The following is a 19,774-nucleotide window of genomic DNA, read 5'->3' as shown; positions in this document are numbered from 1 at the left end:
AAAATTTGAAAAAAATAAAATCTTGTAATTCAAATAAATTGAGATGCATTAAAATGCTATAGTTTTAAGTAATCAAAAACAATAAAACTTCAAGTTTTTTGCAATTGTGATACAATAAATTCGTTTTTTTTAAAAAAAGCTCTTTTTGTTATTTAGTTTTATTTAATAAATAAATATGTACTAATCATTAATTTCCTTTTATTATTTTTATTAAGTCAGATTTCAATGTAAAATAGGAGTTTGTGCTTTAAGTGAACTAAATTTTTTTGTGCTTTAAATGAACTATTTATGTTCTTCAAAAAATGAAAATAAATAAATAACAATAAACAGTTTATACTGTTTGTAGAGGGGGGTTCCAAACCATACCATATAAATACATCTTGGATAACACTTTCCAGTGTATACACTCAAGGAATGCACTAGATACTATAGCATATCAGAGTTACCATTGAGTTACTATTATTAATTTATTTATTATTATAAAAAAAATCAATTTTTTTGGAAAATTACTAAACCCTATTAGAAAGACTTCTGATTTGCCCAGTTCTAACTTTGCTAATCTTCAATACACTCCTAGCTACATCAATTCTTTATTGCTTGATACATTCTTTCCTGAATATATCTGTTTTTCATCAAACACCTGCTGCAAATTTTTTTCTTCTCATTTTGTTTAAATTACCATGTTTAAATTTTTTTTTTTATGTGGTTACCACCCACAAAAGGTTCTTACTAAACCTATAGTACATTTGTACTGTAAGTGGGCTAAGGAATTCACCCCTTCCCCATTTTTATCGACTTCATATATTTTTTGTAAGTTTTTATTTTATTTTATTTTTACAGTCCAGAAACCCTGCTCTAGAGACCAAACATGAAATTTTTTTTAGCCACTTCCGGCCTCCAATAAGTGGGGCAGTGGTCTAACACCAGGCAATGAAATTTATCTTCCATCTAAGGGCAATCACAAACGTCCATTTTCACAGCAGGATTTGAACCCACAACCTGTTGGGTGGATAGTAGAGCTACTTGGTCAACCAGACTGACAACGTGGGTATGCTAAGTAGATGATGTGTTCTCTATTCAGGCCACATGACCTGGATACTCGCAATATTTTCTTAACACAATCAACAGTCTCTCCTTCCTAGACACTCTGATTACACACCAGCCTGATGGATCCCTGACATTCTCTGTTTACAGAAAACCCACACATACTCACATCACCACCCCAACAATATGGGATTACAAAAATCCTATATAAGAAAGCAAAATTAATCAGTGCTGCCTGATTAATTCTGACAGTTGTTCCCTAGCCTTGACCACATTCTCAACACCTTCTTAGTCAATGGCTACAACCCCCTCAAAATCCATAAAATATTTTTATTATTTTTTTCTTAATACTAAGAAAAAAATAATCAAATTTTTTTTAATACTCTCAACTCTATCACCTGTAACCATAACTCCCCCCCCCCCCTCCTTCCTGCATTCAGAGCAGAGATTATGCAGAATCTGTCACCATTTCATATGTTGAATATGTCCAAAAAATTAACAAACATCGTAAAGAAATACAACCACTCATAGACCACATAAAAAAGTGGTCCAATATGATCATAGTTCTACTTGCACGTTCCTATATATTAAATATCACACCTTTTCTGATATCTTCATTTTTAATATGGTTCTGATATGAGTTCATCTTGAATTTTTTCTTAATACTCTCAACTCTAGCACCTGTAATCTCTGCAATGCTCCAATGATATAATCTTCCACGTCCAATGTCTTAAAACATTAACTTCATTGTCATTCTCCAGGGGGGATGAGAATAATCTAACAACTTGATCACTACCAAAGCACAGACCTGTAGAAAGATCACCCTTCACTTTTCTTTTACTTTTGATGACATTCAAATTCCAGTCAAAATTAGATTTCTCTTCTTGAGGAATCAACATACACTACTTATTTAAATGACTTGGGTTTTAAGAGTTGCAGTTTAACAGTACATGGCAACTACCATTAGCCTGATTATCCATCAGGCTGGTGGTAAGTTACCATGTACACTCAAGCTCATAGAAACCGCATAACCTGCTATAACCATGTTTTTTTTGGTAATTAAATTTGAATGCCTATTAGATAAAAAAACAATAATTGTCACAAATAATGAAGAGGATAATAGAACATTTTTATTTTTGATTAATATTGGCTTGTTTTAGTAGAAGATGTGACATGATTAGGAAATGACAACAAACTTGACAAATTCGCAAATATTTCTAAACGGAGTGGAGTGATATTTTCACTGGAAAAACAAACACCGGTATCAAAATTTAGTCCAACTACACAGTTTTACTAACATTCAAAGCTAAAAATTTACTTATTGCTGTTTAGTAGTTTCCAGGTCCTCCTCTTGTCTTAATTACAACTTGACATTGGCAGAGCATTGACAAAATCAATTTCCTGATGGATGCAACCAACTGTCAACTCATGGTTCCATACCCTTATAATGGCTTCTTGGAGCTTCTGAAGTGTTTTTGGCTTCTTCTTGAGTATTTCACAGTCTCCATTTGGTACTACCACAAATTCTCAATGGTGTTGAGATCGGGCTGTTTCCTGGCCATGATAGTTGCTGAATCAAGGGTTCACTGAGCCACTTATTAACCTGGTGGATTGGGGAAATGCTCATCATAGTTTATTATGAAGGGTAGGAGGAAAATAAAATATCTCCTGCGGACCAACAGGATAGCACTTCTCTCATAGGATGGTCTGGGGGCTTCGAAGGTGGCAGCCCCACCACCACTCGGGTGCTGAAGGCTAATAATCCCCTACACACCTTAAAATTTCACCCATTAAAAAAAAAAAAACAAAGAGATAGCCAAACTATCTCTTTGGTTAATGACAAAGCGAGGAAAAAGGTACATGAGATATGGAACATGGAACATTAAAAGTCTACATGGAAAAGAAAATGAATTAATAGATGAATTTAAAAAATCAAGATTGGATCTTCTAGCAGTCCCAGAAACAAAAAAAGAAAGGTCAAAGTTGCCTGAAAATGAAAGATGGATATATACTTTTCTATTCAGGGGTAAATCCAAGAGAATGGGGAAAACAAGGGGTAGCTTGCATAATTAAACCAGATCTCAAAGAATATATTACTAAATGGCGATTAATATATGAAAGGTTGTTAACAATCGCTATAGATTTTAAATCAGATAACCAAGTATTCACTGTAATTTTGGAAATGGCCCAAATGATAATGCTAATAAAAAAATTAAAGATGAATTCTTCGAACTCTTACAAAAAACAATTGAAGAAGTTCAAGGGCATATCATACTACTAGGAGATCTTAATGGCCAAGTAAAGAATCAAGTAGATGAGGAAACGAAACAAGTGTTGGGATCACAAGGAGAAATAACCTGAAATAATAATGGAGAAAGAACAATAAATCTTTGCCTTACAAATAATTTAGTAATAGCAAATACTATGTTCAAGCATAAAGAAATCCATAAGTTTACCAGGGAAGAGCCCAATAGAAATGAAAAAAATCAATAATTGACTATGCCATCATAAGCAGATCGTACTGGAAGTATACAAAAAATGCAAGAGTCTATAAAGATCCTGAAATAAGCAGTGACCACCACTTATTAGTATTGGAAACAATCCATAAAATAAAAGTTGAAAAAAATGTAGAAAAAGTAGCAGGGAAATAAATGTTAAGATAAAGAACTACAAACTAAAGAAAGAAGAAACAGCCATTGAGTATAAAAGTAAAATAGAAGAGAAGATGAAAGAAGTAGAAAAAGAGATATATGAAGACCAAGATGTAGAAAGCCTATGGTATAGGTTCAAAACACTTCTTCTAGAAACAAGAAAAGAAATTTGTGGTGAATCATTAAATAATAAACAGAAGAAACATAAAACACCCTGGTGGAATGAAGAACTAAAAGAAGAAATTAAAAAGAAAAAGCAATTGTGGAAGAGATATATAACATCAAAGCTGCAGGTTGATAGAGAACTATACAACCAAAGAAATAAAGTTAAAACCTTAGTGAAAGAAGAGAAAAGAAAATGCAAGGAAGACTTCGGACAGACTTTAGAACAAAATTTTGAAGGAAACCAAAAACTTTTCTATAATGTCTTAAGAAGAATGAGGTCAGAGAAAGAATGCCCCATAAAGTTTATCAAAAATAAGGATAGAAAGTTACAAATTCCAAAGACATCATAGAAAGATGGAAACAGTACTTCCAAGAATTATTGGAAGATGCAAGACATGGAAAAAATAGAACCTTAAGAGTAAGACATGCAAACAAAATAGAAGATCAAAGCGAGGAAATTCATGCAAATGAACTGTTAGCAGCAATAAATAAAATAAAACTGGGCAAATCAGCAGGCCATGACCAAATAACACCAGAAATGGTAAAGAATTTAGGAACGAAAGCCATAAAATTTCTTTTACACCTATTCAATATCGTATGGGAAAAAGAAAATTATTCCCAAAGACTGGGAAGTAGCAATAATAATCCTTATATTTAAGAAAGGAGACAACCATAAACGTGAAAACCATAGAGGAATTTCGCTTTTAAGCGTTCCAGGAAAACTGTATGCTCGTATTTTAGAAGAGAGGCTTAGGAACCAAATAGAGGATACACTGAATGAAATGCAATATGGTTTTCGAAAAAATAGAAGCACGCAGGATCTTATCTTCAGTCTTAGACAAATATCAGAGAAAAGATTGGAATACGGAAAAGAACTACATGCATGTTTTATAGATTTCGAAAAGCCCTTTGACCGAGTTCCCAGACACTCAATATGGCAAACATTAAAGAAAACAAGATACAAGATAACTTAATAGCAGCCATACATACAAAGCCTCTACAAAAGTAACAGAAATTATGTAAAAACTTGTAATAATAGATCAAAAGAATTTGAAACAAATGTAGGAGTGAGGCAAGGCTGTATCCTCAGCCCTTTTCTCTTCATTATAGTAATGGATGAAATTTTAAAGGCATGCCAAACAAAAACAAAAAAGTTCCACCTAGGATACAGGAAACTGAAAGAAACCATGATTTCACATATGACTTTTGCAGATGATGTAGTGATTCTAGCAAATATAGCTGAAGATTTGCAGTACAACATCAACATTTGGTATGAAGAAACAAAGAAAAGGAATATGACCATAAATATAAATAAAACTAAAACAATGATCATATCTAGAAACCAACCAAAACACATAATAAAAATAGAGAACCATCAACTGGAACAAGTCCACTCCTTTAAATACTTGAGATCATATATACAAGAAGATGGTAGACTAGACACAGAAATTAACAACAGGATAACCAGGGGAACAAAGCTATTCTATGCAATGAAAGGCCCACTCCTAGATAAAAAAGAAGTCACCTAGAATACCAAAATGGCAGTGTACCATTCGGTGTTTCTATCAACATTAACATACAGTTGCGAGTCTTGGTGTTTAACAACAGGAAACACAAATAACCTACAAACAATTGAAATGAAATATCTTAGGAAAGTGGCACAAAAAACAAGACTAGACCGAATAAGAAATCAAACTATAAGAGACAGCCTTCAAGTTGCACCTCTGAACCAATTCATAACACAAGCCCAAATGAGGTGGTTTGACATTCTTAATTGAATGGAAGAAGGAAGAATAGCAAAAACTGTATACGAAAGCCAAAAAATAGGAAAAAGAAACATAGGCAAACCCAGGAAAGGTTGGCAAAAGGAAATTAAAGAAAAACTGGAAAAAAAAGGGAATTAACTGGAAAGAAGCAAAACAACAAGCCTTGGACAGGATGGCATGGAAAGCTCTTTGGCAAAATCTCGATGCTTACAAGCACAAGAGATCATAGACGAAGAAACAAATACTAAACTCAATTCATATGGTAGATTTTAGGGTTATAATAGCATTACTTACACTTTTTGTCCTACGACAAGGGGGGGGGGGGGGGTAGAGTCATCCTGAAAGGTGCAGTTCGTCGTTACAGTAAAGTGGTCTCTTATAGTAGGCAGCAATTCCGGCACACTTGAGCACTGAAACTTTTGTGAAAAGCAAGCGATCAACACCATGATAAGACATAGCTGCAGATCATCTGACCGGCTGAGAATTTGACTGTTGACGCCAGACAGTCAGGGCTAAATTTTTCCCCTGATTGTATTCGAACAACCTATCTGCTGCTGGCACCCTGCAGGTAAAACTTTTTCTTAGTAATTTTTTTGGTAAACAAGGGCTTCTTTTCTGGGTACCTGGCTATCAGTCCCCTGTCAAATGAGTCTTCTCCTGACAGTTACAGAGCTTGCCACAACTCCTGTTTGTTCTTCCCATCCTGTTTCAGATCTCTGTATGACACACAGCAATTTTTGACGCAGAGCCGCTTTAGAACTCAATCTTGGCATGGTGTAGAGAGTGGTTTTCTTCCTGTCCCCCTTCTTCCTTTCAACAGATCCGATTTCTTTCAATTTTGACAGCAGCCATACCACATTAGATTGACTACAGGAAACCCTTTCAGCTATTTCACAAGAAGAATAGCCTTCTCTTTCAGAGCTTGAATCACACTTTTTCTGTAGGGTGTTAACTGCACGTAACTAGCCATAGTAATCTCGACACGAAAATGTGAAAACTAGCTCTTGCTGTCTATTTAGCATAAAAAAAATTCTGATCTAATATCCGCAACTATTACATTATACAGAAACTTGTGAGAATGATAGATGATGCATTACAATGAAATATTTAATGATAAACCAATGAAAATGACCATTTAGCTACTAAAACATACATTTATGTAAGGTGATGTGGTTTCTACTAACATGAGTGTATGTTCCTTAATGCCAGAAGCATCAAAAATAAATGCAATGAATTCTTAGGGGGTGCTTAAGGGTCAAAGCTGTATAACTGAGAGGAGACCTCCACATAGCCTTTCAAGGAATGTGGAGAACCGACCAGGGCTTCTGACCTAATGTCCAATCCTCACCTTCTTGTGGTGCACCCTGTTGGGTATCTTTGATACTGAATGAACGAGGATGGGCTGGCAATTTGGGATTTAGCCAACCAAATTGTATTCTTATTGGTTAAACCAAAATAAAAATTGATGGTACAACATGACAAAATATTCTGGAGGTTGTTGAAGAAGCTTAGGAATGGAGGAAAGAGTGCTGTAAAAGGAGTTAGAGATGATAAAGGTGACATGAAAATGGGAGAAAAAGATATCCTTGAAGTATGGAGTTAAATGAAACAAGCAGTGATGACAGCACAGTGATAAAAAACACTGACCAGGCATGCAGTCAGGAATCCATATCCATACTTGAAGAAGAAAAAGCCATCAAAGGCTTGAAATGTGGAAAGGCAGCAGGAGTAGATGATATTCGACCAGAAATGCTGAAGTATGGTGGTATAAGAGTCTTACAGTGGCTGCACTGCATAGGAAAGCCTGGACAGAGGGACGAATTCCCGATGATTGGAGTAGAGCTCTCATAGTACCCATATATAAAAAGGGAAATAAAACTGAATGTGAGAATTACAGAGGTATTTCCCTACTGAGTGTTCCTGGCAAGATCTATGCAAGTACACTTGAGAAACGGTTGAGAAGAATTGTGGAAGAAACGCTTGGTGAAGAACAAGCTGGATTCAGGCCAAATAGAGGATGTCAGGATCAGGTCTTCACTTTACGACAAATAGTCGAGAAAGCATGGGAATATAACAAAGATCTGTATTTAGGTTTTGTCGATTTGGAAAAGGCATATGACAAGGTGCCAAGAGAGAAGCTATTCAATACGCTGCAGTTATATGGTGTCAATGGGGCATTATATCAAGCAATACTTAGTCTTTATTTGAGTTGTAAGTCAGCAGTTAGAATTGAAGGAAGTACAGGAAGATGGTTTAATGTTAAATCTGGTGTGAGACAAGGATGTACATTATTCCCTCTGTTATTCATTATCTATATGGATCACATTATGAAGGGAAGTGGCATTAAACCTGATATCAAAATTGGAGATGTTAATGTCAGCTATTTGCTTTAAATGGATGATGTTATACTTCTAAATAAATCCGCTACAAGTCTGCAAGATTCTCCGACTAAATTCAATTGCTGTTGCAATAGATATGGTATGAAGGTCAGCATTAAAAAGACAAAGACAATGAAAATAGGCAGAATCATTGAAAATGTCAACTGTGTTGTGAATGGAGAACCTGTGGAACAAGTAAAACATTTCAGCTACTTAGGCACGATTTTTACTGAAGATGGTAAATTAAATATAGAAATAGACAACAGAATCAGCAAAGCTGGTATGGTGGGTATGGTGGGAAGTCAATTGAATAAATTCATATGGAATAAGAGAGAAATTAGTCGGAACACTACATTAGCTGTATACAAGACAGTGTTCAAACCAGTTTTAACTTAGGGATCTGAGAGCTGGGTCAGAAGTAAAACACTTGACCAAAGACTAGAGCTGCAGATATGAGAGTCCTGAGAAAGATTAGAGGCATGAACAGATGGCATCAATGGCAATATCATATTAAAAATGAGGATATTAGGAAAGAACTTGACATTGTCAGCATCCAAGAATGCATTAGCAGAGCTAATCTCAGGTGGTATGGTCACTTAAATAGAATAGGAGAGGAAAGATTAGCAAAACAAGTGTTCTCTGCCAGGTTGGCAGGAAAACGACCCAGAGGAAGACTAAGATATAGGTGGATTGATACGGTACAAAGTGCCTTAGACGATAGAAATATAAGATCTGATAATGTTGAAGTCTTGACAAGTAACAGACTGATTTGGAGGAAAATTGTAGATAGGAAGTTAGTAATGATGTAATTTTTTCATGTAGTACTGCCACATCCTATACACCCCTTGAGGGTACATGGCAGGAATTTGATGATGATGATGATGAATTCTTAGCATAATTTCAAGATAAGGCAGATTTGTATTTACACAGCATCGGCATTTGTACAGATTAAGAACAGTACCTCGAACAGAAAGCTACACTTAATTTTTTAAAGGTTGAAAAAACTATGGGTGAGTTGCATTTTTGTTAAAAGAGGATAAAGGTATAAGTCAGCTCAAGAAAAGAAATCTGCTTATGTTTGGAGATCTGAGATTATCAAAAATAAAGGGAATTGAAGCAAAATGAGATCTTCCCAAAAATATGTAGTTCACAAGGTTATTCTTGCCTGACTAATCAAACTGTTCTAATCAGTTTAAGGCATTTTATTGAAGATCTTGAAGCTTTAAATGATTGTACACAACAAGGTTTGTCAAATGAAGATGAGAAATGGAGTGTACTGTCATCACCAAAGCTGATGCTTTTCTTGTTTGCTTCCACAAATAATAAACATCAAGAAAAAATTTGTTTGACTAGTTTCTTACTATCGCATAACATCTTCAGAACTACAAAGACTGGATAATATAGACAAATCAACATGAAAGAACACATTAAAAAAAAAGCAGAAAACATTGGCACACAAATGAGGATTAGCATTTCACACCACAAAGAAAAACATCGCATACTTTGAAAACTCATAGGAACTCAACAAGAGATTTAGAAGCCACTGAAATGCTGCCTATCCAACATGGTGTTAAAAAACTAATAAAAGTTTTTTTGAAAGTTAGTTTAAAACATATTTTAAACTAACGGCAATCCTCTTGATTTAGTTTTAAGTTTATTCTATGTATGATAGTCATTATTTTAGAAATCACTCTGTTAATACAAGCTTTTTTCAAATTTATAATTTGTTGTTATTACTATTATTATTATTGCGTGACACTTCCAAGGAGTCTAAGGGCTGATCGTGGAAGGGCACTCCACTCTACTCTGCTACACACATCTCTCTGTGTCACCTATTATTTAATTCTTCACCTACATATGATACTAGTACCATTAATGCCATCTACAGCCCCCCCTCCATCACCACCAACAATAGTTTTTTTTTTCTAAAAATTGTGTGTGTGTGTGTGTGTGTGTGTGTGTTTGTTCTCGTGGCTGATTTGCCTGTATGCAGGATAAAAAACCCAAGTTTCCAGGAAATAAAACCTTGTTAGTTCCATACGAGATCAGCTAACTTACCTTCAATAGAAAATGTCCATATAAAGATTCCTCTCATTAGGACAAGAATTGAACTCAGGTCTTTTTCAATCGAAGAGTGGAAAGTTCCATTGTTCTACCAATTACACTGTGGAGGTATAATATTATTATTATTTATCCTGAAGATGAATGCAATAAGTTGTAAGAAACTAGTTGATTAAACAGCTTTTTTTTCCTTCATGTTTATCATTCATGGTTTATGCCAAATAGGCCATAATGGATAACATTTTCTGACTTATCACCTTTTGTAACAGGCTGAATATAGGTTTGCTTCTTGTTTTCACCATAAGACAGATGTCAATCAAATAAGAACAATTGAAAAGTGATACAGAATTTAATTTTGGAGCAGATTTGCAGCACAAGAGGAGGAATACCATCAGGATCAGATGACTTCTTGGTGTCTAAGTCATTCATGATTCCTCTGACCTCTTTCCAATGAAAGACTAAATGAGGCGGGGAGTGAGCTGTTATTGGTCATCTGGGAGATAATTTGTCATAGTCATCTATGCAGGAGTTTAGAGGAGAAGAATGATGCTAGAAGGTCTGCATTATCTTTAGGTGATGTTACAATGGTACCATCAGGAGTAAGAGTTAGGTGCATGGAAAGGCAAAAGCTTTAAGACCCCAGCAATGAACTAGAGGGCACTCCACTTTACTCTGCTACACACATTTCTCCGTCTCATCTATTACTTAATTCTTCACCTACATACAACGCTAGTACCATTAACGCCATCATCACCACCAACAATAGTATTTTTTTTTCTAAAAATTGTGTGTGTATTCTCATGGCTGATTTGTCTGTATGCAGGATGAAAAACCCAAGCTTCTGTTCAAATGACATGAAGAACTATCATTTGAACAGAAGGGAGTTCTGCTGGCATTTAACTCTTTCAAAATCAGATTTGGATTTGTTGACTTTTCCAATCCCCACCTGCCTCTCAGCTGTTTGTAAAGCTGCAGCTTGGTCTTGTGATTTGCTCATTTTTCTCTTTGGGATAACTGACACTTGTGATATGCTGATATTTCTCCTTGGGCTAACTTCACACTTGTAAGAACCAGGTTAGACAGAAGTCAGGGATTTTGGACAGAATGAAGGACGAAGGTTTTAGTTCCAGTTAGAATTATGTCTTAAATTAAATTAAAGATGCCAAGAAATTATATTCTTCTTTAATCCTTTATCCAAGTATAAGCAAACAAAGTTTGCACATGAAGCATTATCAGGCTACTAGAAGTAACCATTATTGCCTTAGTATCTCATAATGCAAAGCACCTATCCTTCCAAGTGTGTATAATGCTATGGATTATGGGAAGGGCTACTTCCCAGACACGCTTCATTCTTTATTGAGGTCTCATCAGTGAGAGACAGACTCAGAAGAAATACCAAGGTTGAAGTAATGCAAAAGTCATGTATTTCCCATATACAAGTAGTAAAAAGTAATCTGTAACACCTAATTATGTCTGTTATTCAGCTGGAAAGCAAGCATTTGGATCAAGAGAACAGAAAACAGTCATTTGACCATGGAAAGAAGCCTATTCTATTTAGCATCATCATCATAATGCCAAAGAACATGAGACTGAAAATGACTGAATGAAACATGTTCTATAGCAGCCTTTCCCCAATTTTTCCTATGACAGAACACTTTACAAATCCTGAAATTTTAATGGAACACCTTGGAGTCGCAGAATTTAAAACCATTCCAGGCTCATATTAATATTAATTTTGATAATTTTTCAAGGAACACTTTTTCACTTTCCACAGAACACAATTTAGGAAACCCTGTTCTATAGTAGGGGAAACTTGGACAAAGTAATGATCTAATTTACCAAGAGGAGAGAACTGACATCATATCTACAGTATTTTAGAAGAAGAGCTTGTTATATCTAACTAAATTTCTAAATCAACATAAATTTAGAAATTAAATTATTAATTTAAAAAATATACGATTACTTTAATAATACTTGCATTTTTAGATTCTACATCAGTATGAGAACTTTCTTCATCTTCACTAGGAATGTGATCCCATTTCTTGCGTTTCTTAGCAGGAACTACTTCTTCATCTGAAGACATCTGTGCTCGTAGCTTAAAATTTCTGTTTGGTCACTAAAATCAATCAATTTATTCCACTTCTGAAACAAAATAAAAATGAGATGTCTTCATTTAATAACACACCACAGGAAACAAATTCAACTTTTTAAATCTATTTGTCTTGTAAAGATTGTGTGAATACAATTTTATTTTAATAGCAGTGTCAATTCCCTGCTCAGAAAAAAACTGAAGTCAATAAGAGGCAACATAGGGAATATAATTTTCAAAGTAAAGATAAAAATTTTCATGACAGGAGATATGGAAAGAAAAAATCTATCTTCAGAGAATATGTAAAAAGACTACTGGGGATGTTAATTTATGAAAATTCAATAAAAATAAATAATTAAAAAATTTCTGATCGCATACAGATTTTGCCAAATGCCATGACTGTATTTGTATAATATTTCGTGTTGAAGATATGTGAGAGATGTATGATGGTGTTCCTGAAAATGTGCTCAAAATTTGTGCTCCAAAATTAGAAGCTATCTTATATGCTTCATACATGACAGGCATCTATCCTACGTCATAGAAACAATTCTCTATTCAATGAATTCCAAACATTGATAAAAAGTCAGCAAACTGTTGTCCAATTGCTCATTATCATCATCAAATTCCTGGTAATTCAAATCCCTGAAGGGGTGTACAGGACATTATGATAATACTGCATGAAAGACATCATTACTAACTTCCTATCTACAATTTTCCTCCAAATCAATTTGTTATCTGTCAAGACTCCATCAGATTTTATATTTCTGTCTTCTAAGTCACTTTTGACTGTATCAATCTACCTATATATCTTGGTCTTCCTCTGAGTCTTTTTTCCTGTCAATCAGGCAGAGAACACTTGTTTTGCTGATCTTTCCTTTCTCATTCTGTTTAAATGACCATACCACCTGAGATTAGCTCTGCTAACACATTCCTGGATACCAACAATGTCAAGTTCCTTCCTAATATCCTTGTTTTTAATATGATATTGCCATTGATGTCATCTATTCATGCTCCTAATCTTTCTCAGGGCTCTCATATCTGTGGTCTCTAGTTTTTGGTCAAGTGTTTTTCTAACACAGCTCTCAGATCAATATGTCAAAATTGGTTTGAACACGTGTATATAGCTAATTTAGATTTTCTGAATAATTTCTCTCTTATTCCATATAAATTTATTCAGTTGACTTCCTACCATACTGGATTTGTTGATTCTGTTGTCTATTTCCATATTTAATTTAGGAACCTCATTAAAAATTGTGCCTAAGTTTTACTTGTTCTATAGGCTCTTCATTCACGATGCAGTTGACATTTTCAATGTTTCTACCTATGCAGAGGGAATTGAATAGGATCAATATCGGTCCTTTATGGAAATCACTGATTTCTGTGAAGAACCATAAAGTTCATCTACAGCCCCATCTACCATGACTGGACAACATTGGAAGAGTGGAAAAAAATTTAGTCCAATGAGTCATAGTACACCTTGTTTTGTAGTGATGGTAGGCAGAGAGTTTGGCCGGAGTCCCATGAAGCAACGAACTCAGGTTGCCATGTAAAGACAATCCAGGCTTCTAGAGGTGCTGTCATGGTGTGGGATATGTGTTGTGTTGGTACGTCTTTGTCTTGTTATTGCTGATTATCAAACCAAATTTATTACAACAGTTATTCAATTTAGTCAGGGAATCTTGCAGACTTGCAGGATTTATTTAAAAGTATAACTTCATCCGCATAAAGTAAAGAAATAAGATTAAATTAACATCTCCAATTTTTATATCAGGTTTAATACTGCTTTTCTTCATAATGTGATCGATATATTATTATTATTACTTAACATCTCCAAGGAGTCCCAGACTCATCGAGGGAGGACACCTACTCTACAACTCTCGGTCTCCACCACTCAATCCACCAACTACAGAGAACCGCATCATCTACACCAATGCCATCTCCTGCCCACCACCACCACTAGTATTTTCAAAGACAATCACAAACATCCATGCCCACGGCGGCATTCGAACCCACAGCCTTTTGGCTGGAGAGTACATACGCTGACCACTTGCCCAACCAGGCCGGCAAAATAATTAGTGCCCCAGTAACAGGAGATAATGTAAATCCTTGTCTGACACCAGATTTGTAATCAAACCATCTTCCTGTACTTCCGTCAATTCTAAATGTTGACTTACAACTCAAATAAAGACTAAGTATTGCTTGATATAATGCCCCATTGACCCCATATAACTGTAGCGTTTTGAATAGCTTTCATCTTGGTACCTTGTCATATGCCTTTTGCAGAGCTACAAAATTTAAATACAGATCTCTGTTATATTCCCATGATTTCTCAACTATTTGTCATAAAGTGAAAATCTGAACCTGACAGCCTCTATTTAGCCTGAATCTAGCTTGTTCTTAACCAAGCTAGATGTCACATAATAAAAATAATAATAAATCTTACCAGGACCACTCATTAGGGAAATAACTCTGCAATTCTCACATTCAGTTTTTATTTACCTTTTTATATAATGGAGTACTATGAGAGCTACTCCAATCATCTGGAATTCGTCCCTCTGTCCAGGCTTTTCTGAACTATGCAGAGAAGCCACTACAAGACTTTTATACCTCCAGATGTGAGCAATTTCTGGTTGAATATCATCACTCCAGCTGCCTTTCTACATTTCAGGCTTTTGATGGCTTTTTTTCTACTTCAAGTATGGATATGTATTCCTGATTGCATATATGGTATTTGCCATTGCCATGGCAAATACCATATATGCAATAAAGATATCTGCTCAGGATATAGATTGCTTATTACTAACATAATGTTCCAACATAGAAATGTGTATAAATTCACATGGAGAGAAGAGTCAAGGAACAAGAAAAGGCTTTGACTATGTTGTATAATGAAACCTTATTACTGTGGTTACGTGTGTATGTTCAGTCATTGACTGTGTTATTACTGACAGTGATGTTTTCTCTCTCTCTGGTGCAGGACACTAGAATGTACAGAGAATTTGAAATTGGAAGTGATCACCATATTCAATAGTCTTTCTTGAGCAGACTATTAAATTTCATATTGAAAAGAAGAACATGTAAGAAAGTTATGAAGTGAATAAAAGTTGAGCAGCTCTTATATGTGAACAGTAGACTAAAATACACAAACATTATTCAAGAAAAAATGGAAGAGTGTGAGAACAGGAACCAAACTTTACAGATTCAGTAGCAAGCTCTGAAGAAAATATTGATTGAGAAAAGAGTAGAGAGAGCTCTGCTCTTTTCTCCAAATTTTCCCAAATTATTTTTGTATGTCTGACAATCATTTCCTATTCTGATAAAATCTCCAACAAGAACCAACTTTTCCTTTTTCATTGTGTCAGTTGCTTTCTCTAAAGCTTCAAAAAATTTCTCCACTTCTACCTTAGCAGAATCTTCTGTGGGACCATAGGCACAGTCATCATCTCATTGTACAGTTCCCCATTTTGACATTTGTCCACATCATTCTACTTGATATTGCCTGCGATTCAAGAGGATTAGTCTCATATTTAGTGTTGAATACTATAGCTACTCATTCTTTTCCCTGATTGTTAATGCCTGAATATAACATTTTGTATTTATTCCTTAGAAAGATCTCATCAGTTTTTGTCTTTTTTGTTTCAGTCATCCCTATTATATCGATCTGGTAGTTATCCATTTCCTCAGCCAGCTCCATTTCTTTGCCATTCAGCCTTCTTATGTTGATAGTACTGATCCTGCACTCTGATAATGTTGCTCGTACTTCAAAAATCAGGAAGAAAGTCATTAATAGTCAAATTTACCATACAGAGGCTGACAAGCTGGTTGGTGATCAGCAACATGAATTTTATCACTTTTAATCTACAGCAGATCTCTAGCAATTATTACTAAGCTCTTGATATTACCATGGAAAGATTTGGAAAAACCCAGCAAGTTGCTCTTAATATTTCCAAAGCACTTGACTGGACCTAACAGAGAAAAACCTTCTCACAAAACTGCCAATTTATGGTCTGCCTTCTATCTTTAGCAATCAGATCATTAGTTGCTTCTAGTTGTTCACTATGTGTCAATGGCAGACAGCTCCTGTCTTTAGATGAATATGTAAGTTTCTGTGGTTTAGCAGTTCTGTAGACAGCTGGTATCAAAACCACGGTTTTAAATAAATAACAAGTTTAATAAAAGCTAAACAAATATCATCATGCCTGTCAAGGATTTATGCCTAGAGTGGCCTATTCCGGCCTTAGAAGTAATCGTTGGATCTCTTAAGAGGACCCTGTAACCCTGTTACAGGGTCCCTCTTTCAGAGGATCCTGTAACCTCTAGAGAGCATGTTCCATGGGTGGCAGATAGTGGAGCCCACCATATTTGTATGTGTGTATGATGATGAACAACCTATTTTTCTACCCACTGCAGGGTGAAGGCCTCACCCACTGCAGGAGGGTTTGGGTCTGCTACTTCCATGGTCACCCAGTCCATATTGGGAGAGTGTATCTATATTTGGGTGAATGAAGGTGGAAGACAATCACAAACATCCATGCCTACATGGGATTCAAACCCGCAGCCTCTTGGCTAGAGAGCAAATACGCTAACCACTCGGCCAACCAGGTGGGCGTGTGCGTGTGTGTGTGTATATATATATATATATATATGGTGGGGTGGTTCGAATATATTGAATAAGGACTCGTGGACCAACAGGCCGACAATGAGCAATCATCTTGATTATAAGGAAAGTGGCACTCCCATGGTCCCCCTAGCTGGATCTATCCTCCTCCTCTTCTACTTTGAGGAAGATCCACTTACTTTAATCTTTCCTATAAGGCTTTATCTGCCAACTCTTCTTATTTTATGACACCTATGCTATTACAGTATTCGAGGGCCATGGGGGTCTTTCCATTTCTGGCCTATATCTATGTCCTCTCTATAAACCTCTACTATAATTCTACTCTATTCTACTATAATTAATCTTTCCCCTTCAATATACCCTATTCCTCCTATGGGTTTAAACTTGGAAGGCTAGTTCATATGCCTTAAGGTAGCAGCCCTACCACTGGATTATCCACTGCCAGGCTAGTCACCTGACATGGAGAACATTATTCTGCTTTTAAGCTGACAGAGAAAGGTAATCAGAATGAATCTATGGAAAACAACACTGGAATGGAAAAGGTAAAATGAAAATGGAAACGACAAAATATAATACATATAGCAAACTAGAAAGTAAGAGGAATAGCATATAAAGAAATAGAATTAGACCAAATATTAAATGAAAGAAATTTTCAAATAGCAGCAATCACTGAAACAAAACAGAAATTAAAAGGAACCATGAGAACTAAAAATTTTAATGTAATATACAGTAGAGCTGACTAAACAATATAACCCAACAAAAGAATTTAATAAACTAAACAAATATAACCATACTAGTTTCGTAACAACTGGGTACAAAACATCTTTGTGCAACTTTTGCTAATACCCCTGATGACTTACAAAGATGATTGTAGGGTTATATTTGTTTAGTTTTATTAAACTCGTTATTAGATATCTAAAAATACGTGGCCTCAATACCTGAGGTTGTCTACAGCTCCTCTCTTTATTTTTCCACAGTGGAAAAGTACTCAAACCTTGAAACTTTCACCCACATTCTTACTTCTATATATAAATGACCTTTTCTTACTTACCTCAAATCCTAACCGCAGTTGCTGACAGTACATTTAACTCTCTTGTTTATTTGACAAAACTTGTATTGTGTAAACATTCTAAGTGTAAAACCCTTCTATAACAATGCCTTCAATACTGATTTCTTTCAATATATTTCCATTTCCACTGGGATGACGACAGCCTTGTGAGAACTTTGGTGGTATGAAAACAAAGTACAGTACCGTCTTATTTATCAGATCTTATGTTACTTCCCTTATCTTTCTGATAATAGCCAAAATCAAATCTTCTGGAACTGATTTATACCTTTAGCTTTTCCTGAAACTACCATGTCACATCCATAATGTCTAGAGCATTTGACTCTGGATATTATTAAACTCAAACTTGTTTCTTTTTTCTGCTCAAGATACCAGTTCTCACTTGAACAACTGCTAATGTTATTTAAATCCCAAATTCACCCATCCCTGGAATATGCATTCAGAAATCAAATCATTTTATAGTATTTGCATTTACAATTGTTCTTACAATAGTGATCAATGCTATCTAGAAATGACAATCAATTTAAAAGACGATCTCTCTCTCCTTCTTACAGGTTAACTTTAATCATATCACTTTCTCACATATGTTCTCATCCAGCAGATGCATGATTTATGATTGGTAAACTGGTAGGTTCATGACCACCATCACTTTATTAAGAAATACTGTAAAAACACAAGCACATTGTCGTCAACATTGTTATGCTATCCATATTCAATCTTACTGAACCAGCTTCACATATTCTTTGAGTGAATTCCATCTACCAATGTTCTTCAAAACAGTCTTCTTTATACTGTTTTCTCCAAGGACTAATATTTCCAGCTATTCATGAAGCATTTATCTTTATCTTTAACCTGCTTACACACAACTGATATGATTTATTTTTGAAACTACCTATGTATAGGTTTGGTGTGTGATGGGAGAAATAAACATGGTGGCAGAGCACATACCACTTCCATTATGAATTCAATGCACGTGTATTAAATAAAATAAGAAAGATAATCGCTATTCCGAAACAATTAAAATATCCTTATTAACAAACAACTAATATCAATCAAGTTTCTCTCCAAACATGGAAAAGAGATTGTAGAAATGATAACAACAGATTATAACTGTTTATATTTAATTCAACAGGATTAAGATCTCAAAATGCTAGTAAACTGACATCAAATATCTACTTAAAAACCCACTTTTTGGCTGTAACTTTTCGTAACATGAATCGATAAGCAGTCTTTCGTAGCTTAGCTGGATAATGAGAAAGCTAAAATCTGTAATATACCAATGTACGAAATGCGTAACCTGCATATCCCTCTTCTAATTTTAGAAACGAAATATAATTCCCACATAACGTAGAATACACGGACGTATTTTTTTCAAATTTTTAGCATCTTTTTTTTTGTTGTTGTTGTCGTTGTTGTTGTTGTTTGTGATATTTTTTGATAGAACTGCAAATTGTCGCTAGGGGTCAGCAACTTTTATAAAAGTATTAGAGAGTACTATAGCTGGCTTAGTCTGTAAATAATGATTACATTCAGAGCACCTCTGACTGAGGACAGATTTTACAGGATTATCCAGTTACTTAATTCAAAAATATTCCTCTTGATTATTCCTGGAGAGCCTGTGTAGCTCAGTAGAAGTGGTGTAGAAGAAACGATTAAGCTTTTGTACAGAAACGCGGAAAGTAGGCTGATTATTAATAAACATCTCTCCGCCTCTTTCCCAATAAAATGTTCCATCCGGCAAGGGGACCCACTATCCATGGCTCTATTTGTTCTAGCCCTAGAACCACTCATTATAGCCACTGACACAAACAACAATATCAAAGGAACACATATACAAGGAGAAAGTGACGCCAAAATTTTGGCATATGCTGATGACGTCACTTTAACACTAGGAACACAAAAATCCTTGGACATCTGGCAAAATCTTGAACCTTCC

General features: G+C 35.2%; 1 protein-coding gene across 4 annotated transcripts in view; it reads right to left on the bottom strand.

Moving 5' to 3' along the window:
- The window catches only part of LOC150098793 (uncharacterized), a 327,468-nt gene extending 308,221 nt beyond the window's left edge, over nt 1–19,247 (bottom strand). For 3 of the 4 annotated variants that reach the window (XM_090405506.1, XM_090405507.1, XM_090405504.1), the window contains exons 1-2: nt 19,027–19,247; nt 12,044–12,207 (exon numbers count right to left, since the gene is read on the bottom strand). In XM_090405506.1, the coding sequence (XP_090261632.1) occupies nt 12,044–12,148 (105 nt within the window). In that variant the 5' untranslated portion in view covers nt 12,149–12,207; nt 19,027–19,247. The other variant, XM_090405505.1, reaches the window with a different exon arrangement.
- Between the last annotated feature and the right edge of the window lie 527 nt (nt 19,248–19,774).

The sequence above is a fragment of the Typopeltis vanoorti genome, chromosome 15 (assembly GCF_054136105.1).
Source record: "Typopeltis vanoorti isolate ZY-2024b chromosome 15, IOZ_Tvanoo_1.0, whole genome shotgun sequence".
NCBI classification, from domain to species: Eukaryota; Metazoa; Arthropoda; class Arachnida; order Uropygi; family Thelyphonidae; genus Typopeltis; species Typopeltis vanoorti.
This window is presented reverse-complemented; position numbering and strand designations above follow the sequence as displayed.